Source organism: Ahaetulla prasina, chromosome 5, assembly GCF_028640845.1.
Source record: "Ahaetulla prasina isolate Xishuangbanna chromosome 5, ASM2864084v1, whole genome shotgun sequence".
Lineage (NCBI taxonomy): Eukaryota > Metazoa > Chordata > Lepidosauria > Squamata > Colubridae > Ahaetulla > Ahaetulla prasina.
The window spans coordinates 44666160-44684858 of NC_080543.1; the positions used below are offsets into that span (position 1 = coordinate 44666160).

Consider the following 18699-nt stretch of genomic DNA (forward strand, 5'->3'; position numbering starts at 1 on the left):
CAAGAAAATGGCACAGCCCTCCTCCCATATATAAAGGCACCACAGACAGAATCAGCAAGATCCTCCACAAACATAACATCAAGACAGCATTCTGCACAAACCAAAAATATCCACCATCCTAAGAAACCCCAAAGACAAAATTGAGTTAGAAAATCAAGGAGTATATGAAATCCCATGCACGCCTGCCCCACCACATACATTGGACAAACCAACAGAAGAATAAGTGCATTGAAGAACACAAGAACTCATTCAAAAGAGGAACCAACTTCTTCCTGGTCCAACACTTTAAAGTCACAGGACACGATATTGACTTTAAAGACCAGAACTATCGCCAAAACTGAACACTTTAACAATAGAATAATCAGAGAAGCCATCGAGATAAACGCCACACAGCATGAACAAGCGAGATGATACCTCCGCCTACCAGCCATTTGAAACCTGCCCTTATTGACAAGCGTGTCCCTAACACGAGGAATGACACCAGACCCACACTCACGAGGTCCACACAGGATGTCACCACCACATCCACCCAGAAAGCACACCCAAACCCACACTGATCAGGAAGCACGACCAGGACCAGAAGCCAGACCGCAGCTGCAACATTAGCCACTTCAAACCCTCCAATCCATACATGCAGCAGACTGACACCCACTACGAAGATGTAGCACGACCACGAACACGAAGCCAAACAGCAGCAGTGCAGCTCACCAGCTCAAATCCCCTGCAGCACAGATTAGACTGAGCACAACCAAGCCCCCACCAACACAGGACACACCCCAGCCAATCAGAGCACAGAAAACCCCCATCCAATCAGAGCACAGCCAGCTCCCACCCAATCAGTTCAAACCCCACTAGCAGTTAAAGGAAGAAACAGCTGCGATCACATTGCTCCCAGAAGCACGAAGCTGAAGCCTGAAGATGACGAATGAGACTTCGTCGAAGCGTCGCCAAGACACTTCCAATTTTACGGAGAAAACCGAACAACCAAAGACCTATATACAAACACCCGTGAAAACCTCAGAAAACATATATATATATATATATACATATATATATATATATATATATATATATATATATATATATATATATATATATATATATATATATGTTTTCTGAGGTTTTCGTGGGTGTTTGTATGTAGGTCTTTGGTTATTCGGGTTTTCTCCCGCGTAAAATTGGAAGTGTCTTGGCGACGTTTCAACGAAGTCTCATTCGTCATCTTCAGGCTTCAGCTTTGTGCTTCTGGGAGCAATGTGTGATTGCAGCTGTTTCTTCCTTTTTAACTGCTAGTGGGGGTTTGAACTGATTGGGTGGGAGCTTGGCTGTGCTCTGATTGGATGGAGGTTTTTTTGTGCTCTGATTGGATGGGGGTGTGTCCTGTTTGGGTGGGGGCTTGGTTGTGCTCAGATTAGAGTGAGTTGCAGGGGCATTTGAGCTGGTGAGCTGCATTGCTGTTGTTTGGCTTCATGTTTGTGGTCGTGCTACATCTTCATAGTGGGTGTCTGTCTGCTGTATGTATGGATTGGAGGGGTTTGAAATGGCTAACGTTGCAGCTGTGGTCTGGCTTCTGGTCCTTGGTCGTGCTTCCTGATCAGTGTGGGTTTGGGTCTGCTTTCTGGGTGGATGTGTGGTGGTGACATCCTGTGTGGACCTCATGAGTGTGGGTCTGGTGTCATTCCTCGTGTTAGGGACTCGTTTGTCAGTAAGGGCGGGTTTCCAAATGGCTGGTAGACGGGAGGTATCATCTCGTTTGTTCATGCTGTGTGGGCGTTTTTCTATCTCGATGGCTTCTCTGATTATTCTGTTGTTAAAGTGTTCAGTTTTGGCGATAGTTCTAGTCTTTTTAAAATCAATATCGTGTCCTGTGGCTTTAAGGTGTTGGACCAGGGAAGAAGTTGGTTCCTCTTTTTTGACTGAGTTCTTGTGTTCTTCAATGTGTGCACTTATTTTTCTGTTGGTTTGTCCAATGTATGTGGTGGGGCAGGCAGTGCATGGGATTTCATATACTCCTTGATTTTCTAACTCAATTTTGTCGTTGGGGTTTCTTAGGATGGTGGATATTTTTTGGTTTGTACAGAATGCTGTCTTGATGTTGTGTTTGTGGAAGATCTTGCTGATTCTGTCTGTGGTGCCTTTTATATATGGGAGGAGGGCTGTGCCGTTTTCTTGTTCTCTGTCTTGGATTTTAGTGGGGGGTTCTTTTTGGATTAGTTTGGTAATCTTATTTCTCTGGAATCCATTGGATGTTAGTACGTTAGTGAGAGTGTGTAGTTTGGTTTTTAGGTGTTGTTCGTCAGCTAAGCGTTTTGTTCTGGAGATGAGTGTCTACGGAGTTGATCTGTGCTGGGTGGTGGTGTGAGAGTGCGTGCAGATAGCGGTTTGTGTGTGTTTTCTTCTGGTAGTTGGTGTGTCCTAGGGAGCCATTGGGTTTTCTGTAGACTAAGACATCTAGGAAGGGAAGTTGGTTGTTAACGTCTGTTTCCATTGTGAACTGTATTTTGGGGTGTAGGCTAATGAAGTGTGTGAGGAAGTTGTCAAGTTTTTCTTTCCCTTGTGGCCAGATTATGAAGGTGTCGTCTACGAGTCCCTAACACGAGGAATGACACCAGACTCACACTCACGAGATCCACACAGGATGTCACCACCACACATCCACCCAGAAAGCAGACCCAAACCCACACTGATCATGAAGCATGACCAAGGACCAGAAGCCAGACCGTAGCTGCAACATTAGCCATTTCAAACCCCTCCAATCCATACATGCAGCAGACTGACACCCAGTATGAAGATGTAGCACGACCACGAACATGAAGCCAAACAACAGCAATGCAGCTCACCAGCTCAAATCCCCCTGCAACTCAGATTAATCTGAGCACAACCAAGCCCCCACCCAATCAGTTCAAACCCCCACTAGCAGTTAAAAAGGAAGAAACAGCTGCAATCACACATTGCTCCCAGAAGCACGAAGCATGAAGCCTGAAGATGACGAATGAGACTTCGTTGAAACGTTGCCAAGACACTTCCAATTTTACGCGGGAGAAAACCCAAATAACCAAAGACCTACATACAAACACCCACGAAAACCTCAGAAAATGTGTGTGTGTGTGTGTGTGTGTGTGTGTGTGTTCATAGGTTTTCATGGGTATGTAGTTCTTGGCATTTTCAGGTCTTTTCCCATGTAAGGTTGAGAGTATCTTGGCGACGTTTTGACAAGGTCTCACTCATCATCTTCAGACTGGTGTCTTCGGCTTCGTGCTTCTCGAGCAAAGAGTGGTTGGAGCTGCCATCTCTCTATAAAGAATTTTATAGAGATGAGTGAGACCTCGTTGAAATGTCGCCAAAATACTCTCAACCTTACACGGGAAAAGACACCCGAAAATGCCAAGACCTACATACATACATACATACATACAAAATATGAATTAGAAATAAATAAAAATAAATAAACACAAATAACTATGAATTTGAAATAAGCAAATTAAAGATTAAAATTAGTTTTAATGGTACTGAGTTAAAGAAGCAAAATTAAGAGCTTGCAAAGGAGAGAGGAAGACAAAAAGCTAATATAAAAGAATAACAGTTTTTTTTTCATAGTTCTGCTGGGAAACTGTTAGAGAAATTTCTCTCAACATGTAGAAATGACTGTAAACTTCTGCTTTGCATGACATATAGATGTTATCTCATTCCAGAATACTAGTATTATACTTTCTAATGTTCTTGATTTAAAGAAAATCAATTGTCTAGATATTCATCATTCATTAAACGAGGCAGCCATTTTTCCATTAAGTTGAATTTATGAATTCTTCATTTTCAACAGTCAGCTCCATGCATCATATTTCATCATTTATCATCATCAATTCTATATTCAAAAGCCAGCTGTTGCACATTATGGCCAACAGCTCCCACTGAAAGGTCAGACTTAAGTAAGTATACTGAATTATGTGAAGCTATTGCTTATTGACTTTCATTTCAAACATAGGACAGATTATGTGTTATGCATTGTTATAACAAATAATGTTGGACATCTGCTTCAACAGTTTCCTAACCATGGCTTAGAATCTGCTAGTTAATTATGCTGGACTATTTCTTTTCATGTTTCTTATTTTTCTAGTAAATCTGGCAGCAATTTTGCAAGTGTATTGCTTGTTGAAAAATTAAATGGATAGAGTGAAGCAAAAGAATGAAAATCAATTCCATCAAGAGAGAAAGAAAGGGAAAAATGTTTTATATGGAGTGAATAATGAAAAGCATAACATATAGCAGGAGGAAGCTCATAAAATGGAGGGCTAAAATGGAAAGAAACAGAAAACAAAATGATTTTAATGATTAATATAGATGTAAAGTTAAATAGGATAGATTTGAAAGGAACATAAATAATTTACACATGCAAGGCAAACCTTAGTGTGTAAAATACAAACCTAGTCATGCCTCTTTCAGATATAATACATGTAATATACAATCCACTAGAAGTTATGATATTAATTCAATTACAAACAAGATATTATACAATAATTACTAATTAAATTATTTAAAAGTTTAAATAAACATTAAGATATGCAGCTGAGTACAAAATTATGCTTACCATAGCATAAATCTTGTTTACTCAATGGGATTTATTTCTGAATAAATATATATTTCTGAATAAATATTCTAAATGAAGGTCAGGTGTTTAAGCCAGATGGTTAAGGTAGCAAGTTTGAAACTGGAGGTGATGACTTCTATTCAAACCTTAGGCACAAAGCTAGCTGGGTGATCTTGGGCATTCATTCTCCCTCAGCTCTAGGAAGGAGCAAATGGTAAATCACTTTTGAAATTTTGCCAAGATAACTACAGATTGGTCCAGGCAGTTGCAATACTGCAACACTGATTCAAAGACACAAAAACAACGAAGAGCCCACTAAATGTTATTATATACTGTAAATCTAATGAGAGAAATGGAATACTTTCTACAATCTTTTTATCTTTTCAACTAGGGTAATGAGTTGATGTTTTTTACAATTCTGAGATACATGCATTTTTATTATTAGACAAAGGGTGGGTATTACCTGACACTCACAATATACTCATAAATAAATCATAATAAAGATGGAGTCAACACTTTATATTATCAGAGAGACATGCAAATGTTGCACTTAACAATGTTGCACTTAATATTAACATATAAATAATCTGAAATAAATTAAGACATTATTCAAATACATACATTTCTAAGCCATTTAAATACTTCATGGATGATTTACAGTTACAATACCAAATATAAAATGAGTTGCTACATGCTCCTTCATAATCTTATAGACACTTTCTAGAAATGTAATGTTACACTAAATTAAAAACCTGATTTTTAAAAGCAAAAAATTCTTATTTAGATTAAAAACCAACTTGCTTTATCTTTATCCCAGAAACGTTTTCAGATGTTCCTTCTTCGTTTTAACATTAAACTGGTAAAATAGTCTCAGTGGAACTAGCAGAGGCACATATTTCATATCCTAGGCACAAAAGCAATTCTCTGGGTGGATTAAGTTTAATATTACTAGCACACAGAACATTTTACATCAGCCTTATTAAATTCAACTCTCACCTTGCTATAGAGAAAGATTTTTTAAAAAGTAGAAAATTGGAAAATGGACAAATAAGAAAAGGTAAGGAAATGTGATAGATTTTGTTAGTGACCCTCTCAGCACAAGATATCCTTATGAACAATAACAGCTTACATAAAAGTTCTGCCAAGTACAGAATTCTTCCCAGTACCACAATCACAGACAATGTATGAACATCAAAGAGACAGGTCCCTATAGTTTATTTTCTATTCTATATAAAGGTATCACTCTCATTCTGGAGAAGTATGTGCATAGGTGCATAGACACATACACAAAAGTACATACATAGAAAGCGATACCTAGATAAGTAGTCCCTAAGAAAAGTTTGATATTTTATGTGATAAGGGAAAGGGTAGGGGGAAAAATCATGGAGGGAAAGGAAGAGGAGAACGAGGAGGAAGAGGAAGAGAGATGTTCAACACTGCCTAAATATACAGGAAAGATACCAAAATGGAGTCCTGATTGGAAAAATCTGCCACATTTATGATCAACAAGGGGAAAATAGTGAAAACTCAATGTGGCCTATGGAAGTCAATGTGCCTTGTGGAATCAATGTGCGCTATAGAAATAACTTCAAGAGTCAGTATAAAGAAATACTGAGAATCCTTCAGGCTGACAATATCAATAGAATAGAATAGAATAGAATTTTTTATTGGCCAAAAGTGATTGTGAATTTGCCTTGGTGCATATGCTCTCAGTGTACATAAAAGAAAAGATACGTTCAAGCATGCTGAAGTCAAGAAGAAGGTTAGTAGTGAATACTGTACATCATGAGAGATGAAAACTTTCTCAACATTCAATTACAATGATAGAAATACCATAAAAGCAATTAACAGGGAAAATTCAATTATTAGATATACAGCTGGAATAGCAGACTGGACTCAAACAGAACTAAAAGCCCTTCACCCATTCACTGATGTTAACAGACCCTATGAAGAAGCATAGGAAGGCATGGAATGTTGTAAGTACACAAGACAATTAAATAATTAAAAAGGGTAATATCTGAAGGACAGTGAGGAAGATTGGTTGAAGTTAGTACATCATGAAAGCTTACTGAATACCAAAGAGAAATGAAAAATAGAAAAAAATCATGGCCAATACATAAAAACACTACTAGCAGACAAAGCATACAAAAATTAGACCTGGCAAAGGCTAAGAGAAAAAGGTAGAGGGACTAATTCTGACTTCAGAAAAGCAAACCTTAAGAATAAATGCATATAACGCCAGACTTGAGAAGACAACAACCAACAGCAAATGCCATCTCTGCAAAGAAGTTGAAGAAACAGTGGAACACCTAGTTGACAGCTGCAAGAAGATTGCACATACCGACTACAAAAACAGCAAAGTAGCAACAATGGTATGTTGGCAAATCTGCAACAAATACTATTTGCTTCAAGAACTGTGGGGAACACAAAATTGAAAAAAACAATAGAAAGTGAATATTTTGTAATTCTGGAGCTTCAGAATTAAAGCAGAAAAGTATTTGAACGTAACAACTCAGACTTAACTATTGTTGATAAGAAAGGCAAAGAATACCTGGAGTACCAGGAGACAGCAGAATAGAAGCAAAAGAACTGGAGAAATGCACAAAATACGAAGATCTGCAAATAGAATGACTCGGGCAAAAGGAAACATATATAGTAATAGGCTTCTTGGGTTAAATACCAAAACAACTGGAGCACCAATGTACACTGTCAGCACTGACAAAATTGTCATTAGTAAATTGTAAAAGGTAGGTTTATTTGGAACAGGTATCCTGAAATGATACCTTTAATGCAATCAAACAACAACATCTGCTTATTCCAGAACCTTGGGAAGTACAGTACTCAATAGGTGAACAAAATGACAAATCCAGTTTAAATATTTTTCATATCAAATGACCTAAGCGCCAAAGCCCACTGCAACTACAACGTCAAAAAGGCTTTAAGAGTTGTAAACCTAATCTTGCGTAGCTTCTTCTCCAGAAAGATTACACTACTAACCAGAGCATACAAAACATTTGCTAGACCAATTCTCGATTACAGCTCGTCTGTCTGAAACCCACACTTCATTTAGAACTCATTTAGAACTCCATTCTAAATGAATTTATAAATGAATTTATAAATTTATAAATGAATTTATAAATTTATAAATAAATAAATAAATAAGTTCTAAATGAAGTTCTAAATGAAGTGTGTTCATTTAGAACACACTTCATTTAGAATTCCGCCGCCTTCAGCATGACCTGAGTATAACTCATAAAATCATCTGCTACAATGTCCTTCCTGTCGAAGACTACTTCAGCTTCAATTGCAACAATACACGAGCACACAATAGATTTAAACTTAATGTGAACCACTCCAATCTTGATTGTAGAAAATATGACTTCAGTAACAGAGTTGTTAATGCCTGGAATGTACTACCTGACTCCGTGGTCTCTTCCCAAAATCCCCAAAGCTTTAACCAAAGACTATCTACTGTTGACCTCACCCCATTCCTCACCTAAGAGGTCTGTAAGGGACGTGCATAAGAGCACCAGCATGCCTACCATTCCTGTCCTAATGTTCCCTTTGGTTGTATCCAATTCGTATGATTATTTCATGCTTATACTTATATATATCATTGTGTTTGACAAATAAATAAATAAATAATAAAAATTTGACTGGCTCTGTGACCAAAAGTAATTTCTCATACTGTTGCAGTCAAAGAGACTTCAAGTGGCTTACAAACCAAACATTTAAAAAAAAGAGAAAAATAGAAAAAAAATGATAAGGATCAGAAATCTAGATAGGAAAAGGATCCATAAAATCTATCCTTCCTTAAGATGGCATTCTTTTCTTTGACATCCTAATATATAGTATTTGGGATGAACAACAATAAATAGACATTCTTGATCTGAGATTCATATTTGAGATTTATCTCTCAAATACAACAATATTATTACTTGCTTTTTAATAACTGCATAAGTTTTGTAAAAAACAGCAGAATATTTAAAGAATCAACCATTCCCATAGAAATATTCAATATGTTCTTTCACCATTTGATTCATGCACCAATGAATCCTACTGCCTTCTGGGGGAAAAAAAGCTTTTTAGAAATTGTGCATATAGCTAAAAATAACTCTTGCTTCTTTGTGTTGTATAATGTACCACGGCTTTGACGAACATTTAGAAGTGAGCACATCTGTCAAGTTCTATTTTGTTCAGTTTCTCATAATATAATCTTACAATTAATATTAGGTTTGTTACATTGTTGTGCTTATTTCTATTAATAAGTGATTTTTTGGTAGAATGTAATTAATTATTAAATTAAATAAGTATGCAATAGTTATATATGATAGTTCTAGTATACATAATTCTTATCAGTCAATTAATGTAAATAGTTTGTTTTCCTATGCAGTATATATTTTTCTTTAGATATAATCTATATATTCTTATGTCTTAGAACATTGCTGAGATACTTATGGAGTTAATATGCTCTTTCATATTACTGCCAGAACTCTTATGGAGTGGTAACAGTCAGTTAGAATGTTTCCTTTTAACTATTAGGTCAAAGTATTTTTCACTTTAGTCCAATATTTAAAATTTCAATTAATACCAACATTATAGTTTATTTTGGGGAAAGTATTTACATTATGCTATGTACTGTGCTAATAGAATAACAACAACAACAACAACAACAATAAAAATATTTTATAGTAATAAAAGAAAACTCAGTCTTTTAAATTTAGTTCAGTTTTTGCCCTATGTGTGAAATTTCTTCAAAATCCCATCATTCGTGTTTTGTGAGCAGAGTTTTTCTTCATGCCTACAAAATGTAGAAATTTACTTTCTATATTGTCTTGTAACCAGGAAAGTATATGCAGCACTCATAAAACTATTATTTAACACAACAAAAAGTCAATAATGGACATAATGCATTCTGATACATAGAGCTAATATAAATGTAAATTGGGATGTAACTTCCTTATTTATTTATTTATTAGCTTCCATTCAACACTGCCTGTTACATGCCCAAAATATTACCATTTGTATTTGGTATGTATTTTAGCACAATACTTCCTCTTTCCCCTCATCTTATACACCCTGTCTTTACTTTTGACTTTTCACACTTGAATAGTTTGAACGATTCAGTTTATGGTTTTTAGAAACCATAACTTACCAAGTTTAGCCTAAATGAATTGTAATTAATTTCAATTAGGAAGAGTGGAAACAAGCCAACTTTGAACCACATTTTATGAAATTGATGTGCTGTATTTTATCCCCTTTAATCACAGTTTGCTTATCAGGCGATAAATTGAACTAACAATTAAACTAACTTGAACTAGAACAAAAGAGACAATTTCCACTCTAGTCATGACTGGAACTAAAGATGAAAGGGGAGAAGAAACTGTATAGGTCAAAGGGTAAACAAGTTTTTTTTTCCTTGGGACTGAGTGCTATACTGATCTCAGCTATTTAGTAGTTAGTAACACTGAATATTCTCTTCCAACTTACATTATTTTCAGTATGACATGCTTACCTAGAACAGTGAGAAAAGCCTTGGATGTCTTGACAGGCATAGTAAATAAAGAACAGGTATATTGCCCTTCATCTGACAATGAAACATCGGTGACTCTAATGGTCAATTCATGCCATGAAGCTCGAAGCAGTTCAATCCTATTGTCCCTCAAGGCTGTAAACAAACAAACAAAATAGAAATATATATATGTATTTATTAAAAATCAACAGTTTTAATTTGGAGCTAGAAGACTAGCCTATGTGCAGTATAAAAAAATGTTAACAGATAAAGTGTACTGTTCATGTACACAATGTTTTTTAAAAGACAGTTTGAAAAATGCATTAATGTTCTAAAAGACGGGTGTCAAACTCATGGCCTCATGCTGTCATGTGACATTTCGTGACATTTTTTCCCTTCATAGAGCTGCAGGGGCATGGCCTGTGTGTGATACATCTGGACTGTGGGCTGTGAATTTGACACCCTTGTTCTAAAACAAAGGTGGAAAGAAAAAGAAAAAAAGTTTTAGTTTTGTAAATACTCTTTTTGCAAGGCAATACATTGTTAAAATCAAACAAAGCATAGTCATTGTCAAGAGAGATATAAAATACAAAGCTAATGTTTAGAATACACCTCCACCCAATCAGAACACAGCCAAGCTCCCAACCAATCAGTTCAAACCCCCACTAGCAGTTAAAAAGAAGAAACAGCTGCGATCACACATTTCTCGTAGAAGCACGAAGCTGTAAACACCCAGCCTGAAGATGACGAATGGGATTTCGTCGAAATGTCGCCAAGACACTGCCAATTTTATGCGGGAGAAAACCCGAATAACCAAAGACCTACATACAAACACCCACAAAAACTTCAGAATATATATATATTTAATATATATATATATATATATATATATATATATATATATATATATATATATATATATTTAAATATATATATATATTTAATATATAGGAAATATATATATTTCCTCTTGGCCATTTTAGCAGCTCTCTGAAACTCTTTGTTAAGTTCCTTTCTGATACTTATGTTTTTCTTGGCTTTGGCTTCCCTCTTGTTCTTAAAATTCCACAGTTCAGTTTGCTTTGTTATGAGTTTCTTCAACTTTCACAGTTACTTTTCACATTCATTTTTTTTCTGTTTAAGTTCATTCTACAATTCTTGTGGGTCAAGTTTTCCGTGGACACCCTTACATTTTTTTTAAGTAGTCCATTTATTATGACATTCATATGGAAATTGAATCAATTTCTTATTTAGTTTAACTGCACACGAACAGTTTATTATGTGTTCTGCAATCAGCATCTGGCCATATTTTTGAGCCGTTACTGAGCCATTTTTTCTCCTTTTAGAAATAATAGGGTTGCCATGATTTAAACTTTTTAGATATTTAGGATGAACTATTTTTTCTACGGCAAGTAATAACTTAGAATGAAGAGACACAAGAAAAGAAATGAGTTTTTACTAGGAATACATAGGCAGTTGATATAATTTTGTTATTGTAGGTATAGTTGCTTAACAATCTCTATGAAAAAAAGCATCATTTTATTTAAGCTGCAACCTTTGGTTGTGTTTCATCAAATTTAAAAGAGAAAAACTATTTTGATCAGAATAATACAGTAAATAAATCCACCAAAACCAGGCACAACATTTCAGAAAATGGAAATAGGTCCAGATAGTAATATTACAATTGAAATAACCTAACACCAACAAAACACCCAATGAGGTATGTATTTATGCAGAGCACTAGCAACACTGTGATCACTTAATATCTTGAATCAAAGGTAGAGATTTAAAGTTTTAAAAAAGAATGTTTAGTTTTTAATCATGTGTACATAACAGAATTATAGAACTATAATTTGAGAAATTTATTGTTTCCATGACAAAAGTACCATTCAATAATAACAGTACCATTCAATAAAAAAAACCCCCAAACACATTCTCAATTATCTTGGATATTTTTCATCTCAGCAGGTTTTTTTAGATATAGGGCGGGGGGAGATGTACTTGTGTGCATACTGGAAAGTTTATTAATAATCTAATGAATTCATTGCAAATCACTCTTGCCAGCCAATGTAGGTTTGGATTATGTACACCTTATCTAAAACAATTTTAGAAAATTAATATTTGCAGTAACTATCTGGAATTAACAATATATAATAAGTAGCTTGAAGATAGGTAAGTAAATTAGAAGGTGGATAGGCAGATAGACAAAATCTTTAAAGACATACAGCATCCCAAAGCAAACTTGACAGACTTGACTGATGACATAATACCCTCTTCTTTTTATGGTGGTGACATAAAAATGCCAAAGGACACAAAGCTGTCAGTCTTGTTGTTTATTTTCTATCTTAGACTAATAAAAGAATGTGTGTGATTGACAGGAGGCAGACACGGGCATGGTCTCAGGCACACAGTGTGCACTTATGTTTGAAAAAGGATATTGATGGTTTCAGGGTTTTGTTATTTATTATTGGCTTTTCCAATCCTAACTTTGCTTTCCTTTTTCAACAACTTTTAGAGGCAACTTTATTGATTTTTAAAAATCCTGCAATAATCACATTTTATTAACAATAGCGGTGTCTGAGCAACACAGTGCTAATATTGCATTATGACAAATTTGCTATAATAATCCTTTTCTTTTAGTTTCCTTGACTTATAAAGAATTGCTTTGGTGAATGGACATAGAAGTTGAATAAACAAACTGTTTTTGCCATTAATGCACTAAGACTAAGTTAAAATATAATCATATAATTTATTTGTGATACTACCTTCATAAAGTTTCATATACTTTTGAGTCAAGAGCCTTACAGAGTTGGGCAGCCTTTTAAATCAAATAAATAAATAAATGGGTGGGTGAGTGGATCAGAATAAATGTGCACTGAAAAAAAAATATCCATATAGTTGTTGGTTTCCCTGGTCAAACAATGTTTCAGTGAATTCCTGAATGAACAAAATTTGACAACCTTAATATGGCACAAAGTTAAGCCCACCACTTTCCATAAATTTAAATGTCAATGAGTTACTTATGTGCAGTTGTTTACAAATTCAAAATAAGAAAAAAATAGATATCCTTCTAGTCAGTACTTTGTAATATTTTTTTGACATGCATTTTCCATGAAGAAATTGAAGGTGAAAATAGATTGGCATTTAAGCTATATAATAAAATGTATGCATTTTAATCTGTAGATAGATGACATATTTAATTTTGTATCATGTGTCAGCTTTGGTTTAGTCAGACAGTCACTGAAACACACTCAGCTAGGTTAAATAAACCATTACATACAATACTTTCAAAAATGAAATACTAGAAGCATTTTTATAAAATAAAAGTTTTATATGTGTTGCAAGTTATAAAGTTGGATTTCTCAGAATAAATTTATATATGTAGTAAGGTAGAAATCTACATTACTTACAAAAATATTGTTAAAATATTTGTTAACATAAATGATTACCTGTATGGAACAAGAGTTAATTTATTTTAGTTGCTGAATTTTGTCTTACACAATTTAGAAGCCAATTTTATTCATGGACATTAAGAACAGCAGAAACCAAATTTGGTCAGTTGCCAGAATTTGGATCCATGTACTGAATAATTTCCAGTGAATATGGAGGTCTATATACAGTATAGTTCCATATATAATATTTATACTACGTGTGTGTATACTGTATATTCGTGTACACACACACACACACACACACACACACACACACACACACACACACACACATTCAAATTGTGATGTCAGCAAGTAATTAGATTGTATGATTGTCATTATATTTACTAACCTTCATCTTGAAGAGATGTGAGATCATCTCAAACATTATACAGAACATATTTTTAAAGCTGTGTTTACTAAAATAGCATATAACTGAGAACTGCAAACTATCAAAATCATATGACTTTTTTAGTGGTATTTTAAATCCTATCTCCAGGCAAAACTCCATTTAATTAGAAATAAAGGCAGCAAGAGACACAGTCCTGCTTGAAATATGAGTCACTGTCAGACATTCAGTTATCCTTCCCCTCCCCTTCTGAAAATGTTCAACTCCAGAAGGAAAATTCCCTGGCTGTGAAATGAGAATATTTGCTTTATGCCCAAGGGCACCACACAATTTAATTGACTAATGCCTTTTTGCATAGGTGAGATTAAGTGCTGAATCTGTAAAAGATGCTGAAATGGAATGACATGAAAACGTATGAAGTAGTCAGGTTTCAGATATGTGTGTATGTGTATGTGTGTGTATGTATATGTGTGTGTGTATGTGTGTGTATGTATGTATGTATGTATGTATGTATGTATGTATGTATGTATGTATTAGGCAGATGCAGAGAAGTAACCCACACTCAACAATGTTCTTTTGGAATACTGGAATTGTGCTAAATGCATTAGTTCTCCTTGCTGTATGAATTTGTATTTTTAGAAATGAATTAAAATTATTGAAAGGCTGTAAATAAATCATGCATGGTGTCAGCACCGATTATTTTAAAGATTTCATATCTCTTCCAGTTTTTGGTATGATGACGCATGAAAATAAAACCAAGCTTCTCTGAAAGAAATCAATAAAGTGATACCAAAAAATAAAAGGAACATAATTTGAAAACACCCCTCCCCCCACAAATGTCTAAAACTGAAGCTTCTTTTAACTTAAAGACCCAAGCCAAATGCTTCTGTATCAATCCTGGTCCTAAGTAGAAGATACCCGTCCTGGTCCTAAGTAAAAGGAGTTTAGAATACATTATTTTAGTTTAGTTCTATAACAGTCTCAGGTATATGTTACTAGTAATGAAGAAAGCAAATGCATGTTGCTCAAAAATATTGTGTTTCCTTTAAAAACAAAACAAAACAAAACAAGCAGACAACTATTGATTTTCCTTTCCAGAGTTACTTTTATCCAGCCACCAAGCTCAAAAACTGACAATTTTTATTTTGATAATGTCTAAATTTTGTGGACAGAGTCAATAACTTACGCACGCTTAACAAATAATCAATAATCATATGACCAATCTGTGGATTGTTAGTAACATGCCAATTACTGAGTTGTATTTCCAGCTGCAAAAACTGTCGTTGTCCTTTAAATATTATTTGGGTCAACATACAAGAAGCATTTGTAGTAAGCTGTAATATAAGATGCTGTATTGAAGTTTATGGAAAATTCTTTTAAAATTCTTTAAAACAAAATAATCCCTTACAGGTTTACTAGGATAGGATCCTCAAGCACATTAAGAAATCACAATGTCAGTTTTCTATTAATAGAGATTTTTGAGTGAGGGGGCCACACTTCCATTGCAGAACTGCAGAAACAGGGAGATCAAATTGATCCAATCACAAATGCTTGATCCAAATAAACTATGAAAAAGCACTTTGAAGTAAAACATTTTATTTAAAAAAATCTGCAAAAGTTTTAAAAACAGTTTCCTCAAATTTGAATCAATACAATATTTAATAATTTTAATAATTTAAAATTATTTTAAGATGTACACTTTACTAAAAGGAATATACTTCATTTATTTTAACTGGGATTATATGACAATAATATATTTTGTGGGGAAAAAATTAAATTGTATTTGCAACCAAATATTTTCTCTACCTCGCTAACTTTGTATTAAGTACAAGTTTCATAGTTTCTAATTCCATTCTTTTTCTTACATGCAGGACGTCAACTTGGAGAAAATGGTCTTAATTTTAAACTGAGATCAGCTTTTGACACATTTCATTCATGTTTGTGCAAATTCTATTACTAATGTGTCAAGAATGAATCAAAGTAATGCAAAAAAGATGTGGAGAGACCTGGCCTATAGAATTGCCAAGAGTTGGACATGGTTGAATGGATAACAACATCACATTATCATCATCATCATTAGTGAGTAGAACAGGGCCTATTCTAGGAGGAGGTTTCATAATTTAAGATGTGAAATGGGTGTCATACGGTTTTGAAAGGAAGTAAGGTTTTTTTTTCTTATGCTTCCTCAATTCTTTCCATTTGGTTGCTTGAGGCCAGTCCACTATTCCAGTGGTGTAAATAATGACTGGACTTGCCCAGGATTTTAATTGCCCTGTTGGTGTTTCTTTTATTTAGTTTGGACTTTATGATTTCCTTCATGCTCTTGATGTATTCATGTCTAACCTTTTTCTTGTCTTCAGGGTACTTGATGTCAGCTTAAAGGATGTCCAGTTATTTGTAGTAATCATCATCATGCAGATTCTTGATGTTATTTCCATAACAAAAGAATCCTTATAATAAATTAAATAGTTTGCAATCCTCTGTTGCCCTTAGAACTGTAGCTGGATTTTAAAATCATTCTAATAGTTAGGAACAGAATGAACATTTTGGTATTTTTTAACCATAATGAATATATTGTGAAATATACATTTTAATTCAATTTGTAATCCTACAGAAATTGTACTGTACTACTAATAGCTTTGATTACAACTGTTCCATTTAGTGCAGCTGAAGATAAAGGAGTATGAAAGCCAATATGCCTCATAGTGAGGATTTACAGCACAATTGATTGCCTAAATATTTGATCATTGTCATTTTAATATAGCAAATACTCTGTTTACTTGATGTCTAAGATGTCGCTCATAAGTTTTAAAGACTTCATTATTTCTGGAAGTCATTTTAGAAATTGTAGTTCCTGGAACTGTATGTAATAAAAACTGATTATTGACAAAGTTAAGGAAAAAATAGGAATGATTTTCAGTAATAAAACAAGCTAAGACCTCACAAACATTCAGAGCATCATAAAAGAAAAAACAATTTAGCATTGTTCTATGTACTCCAAATATTTTTTCTCCTATTAAATATCAGTGATCTGCATAAAATAATAATCAGGGTTTATTATTACAAGAATAATACACTTTAATTTCTGTTCTTTGGTTCCTTGAGAAGTGTGACACTGTAGCATTGAGAAAGATAATACAGTGAACTTTGCTTATGTAGTTTGGATTACAACCTGACTCTCAATAAACAAAATCAACAGTATCCTAAACTAACCTTAATCCAGAATAAACATAAATGGATATAGTCATGGATTATTTGTGAAAGTTATACCTTAGTATAGAATAATTTGTTAGGCTATCAGGTCTCTATTTTCTAGGTAAATGGATGTTAAATAATCATTTTATACTTCACAATTACAAGAATAATGGTCACCATCTATATTTCTTGACTATATGTCAACAAGAAAACATGAAAATATTGGAATCCTATATTATTAGGCATATTGAATCAAACCAAAATGCCATTTGGTCCCCAATCCTTGCAAGCTCTTCTAATTGTTACCCTACTATAATTGTATATTATCTCTAAAATCTTGTTTTGCCAGACATGTCCTCAATGAACTTATCAACCCCTTCAAAAACCATTGTCATTTTCAAAGGCTGTTAAAAAATATTCACAAACCATTCTTTATTAAAAAGTATCTGGGCTTCATAGAATCACAACAAAAAATGAAACAAAACTATGCTTTTATAAAATTATACAGCATATGTTACAACTGTGGAAAAGTTTAAAGGATTGTCATACTTTACAAATGAAGCCAAATAAAATTACTTTATGATTAGGACAGCACTCAGCCTTGTCCTAATTGTAAATAAAAGATCCTTTATTACTCTGCTTCAGGTTGTTTCAAGTATCACCTTCTGTGCATTTAGTAGCTGTTATAATTTACTCTGCATATTCTACGTACAATTAGAAATGCCGTCCTATTACAGGACATGTTGAAAGTGCTCAGAAGCAAAACAGCACTATTGTACCTCATCAAGATGACTTCTATTGTCTGTACATTGCAAAGCATTTATTGAAGGAGAAGTGGGAAATTAGTACAGGTAAGTGAAAGAGAAAATACGTTTTGAGATAGGAAAAACACATATCCTATAGGAAATACAAAAGGGTGGAAACTCTAAACTTATTTCCTCATGATCATATAGAAAGAACAATGCATATGTATGTTTTTTGTGAATATATACACACTCACACACATACCATATGTTTTCCAATATGCATATATGCATAGGCAGAATAAGAAGGGAATGCATATGCACAAGTGCATCAACTAATTCATTATTCAGAAGACTATGCATCCAGCAAGAGGCTGGAAATTATTTAGTTAGCTAGTTAAAATATTTACAGTGCATTCAGAAACTATTCAATTTTGTCAATTTTGTTATGCTGCAGCGTGATTCCCTAATCCAGGTGTCCAACGCTTATTGTGTCATATCCAAAAAGTCTTAAGGCTGTAATTGCTGCCAAAGGTGCTTCAACCAAGTACTGAGTTGAGCGTCTGAATACTTATGCCAATGTGATATTTCACTTTTTCTTTTTAATAAATTTACAGACTCTTCAACCACCTTTCTGAGTAGGACTCTAAACGTCTGTTATCATTTTATCATTATGTTTGAGAAAAAATGACTAATGAGGAAAAAAAGGAATGAATTTGAACAACTGTAGAATCAGTCTACAGCATAAAAAAATTAACAAAAATGAAGGGGGTCTGAATACTTTCTGAGTGCACTATATATGGTTGCTCAACTCAGTGAACATGATTCAATTCAACTTAAACAATGCGGCATAGGGAAAAAACAAAAAGTCAAACAAACAATGC

The 18699-nt window shown here is 34.2% G+C and overlaps 1 protein-coding gene across 3 annotated transcripts in view; it reads right to left on the reverse strand.

Annotated features, from left to right (window-relative positions):
• Positions 1 to 18699, reverse strand: part of CADM2 (cell adhesion molecule 2) — a 431434-nt gene that overhangs the window by 121909 nt on the left and 290826 nt on the right. For all 3 annotated transcript variants that reach the window (XM_058185211.1, XM_058185212.1, XM_058185210.1), the window contains one exon: positions 10101 to 10253. In XM_058185211.1, coding sequence (XP_058041194.1) covers positions 10101 to 10253 — 153 coding nt within the window. The remainder of the gene's footprint in view (positions 1 to 10100; positions 10254 to 18699) is intronic.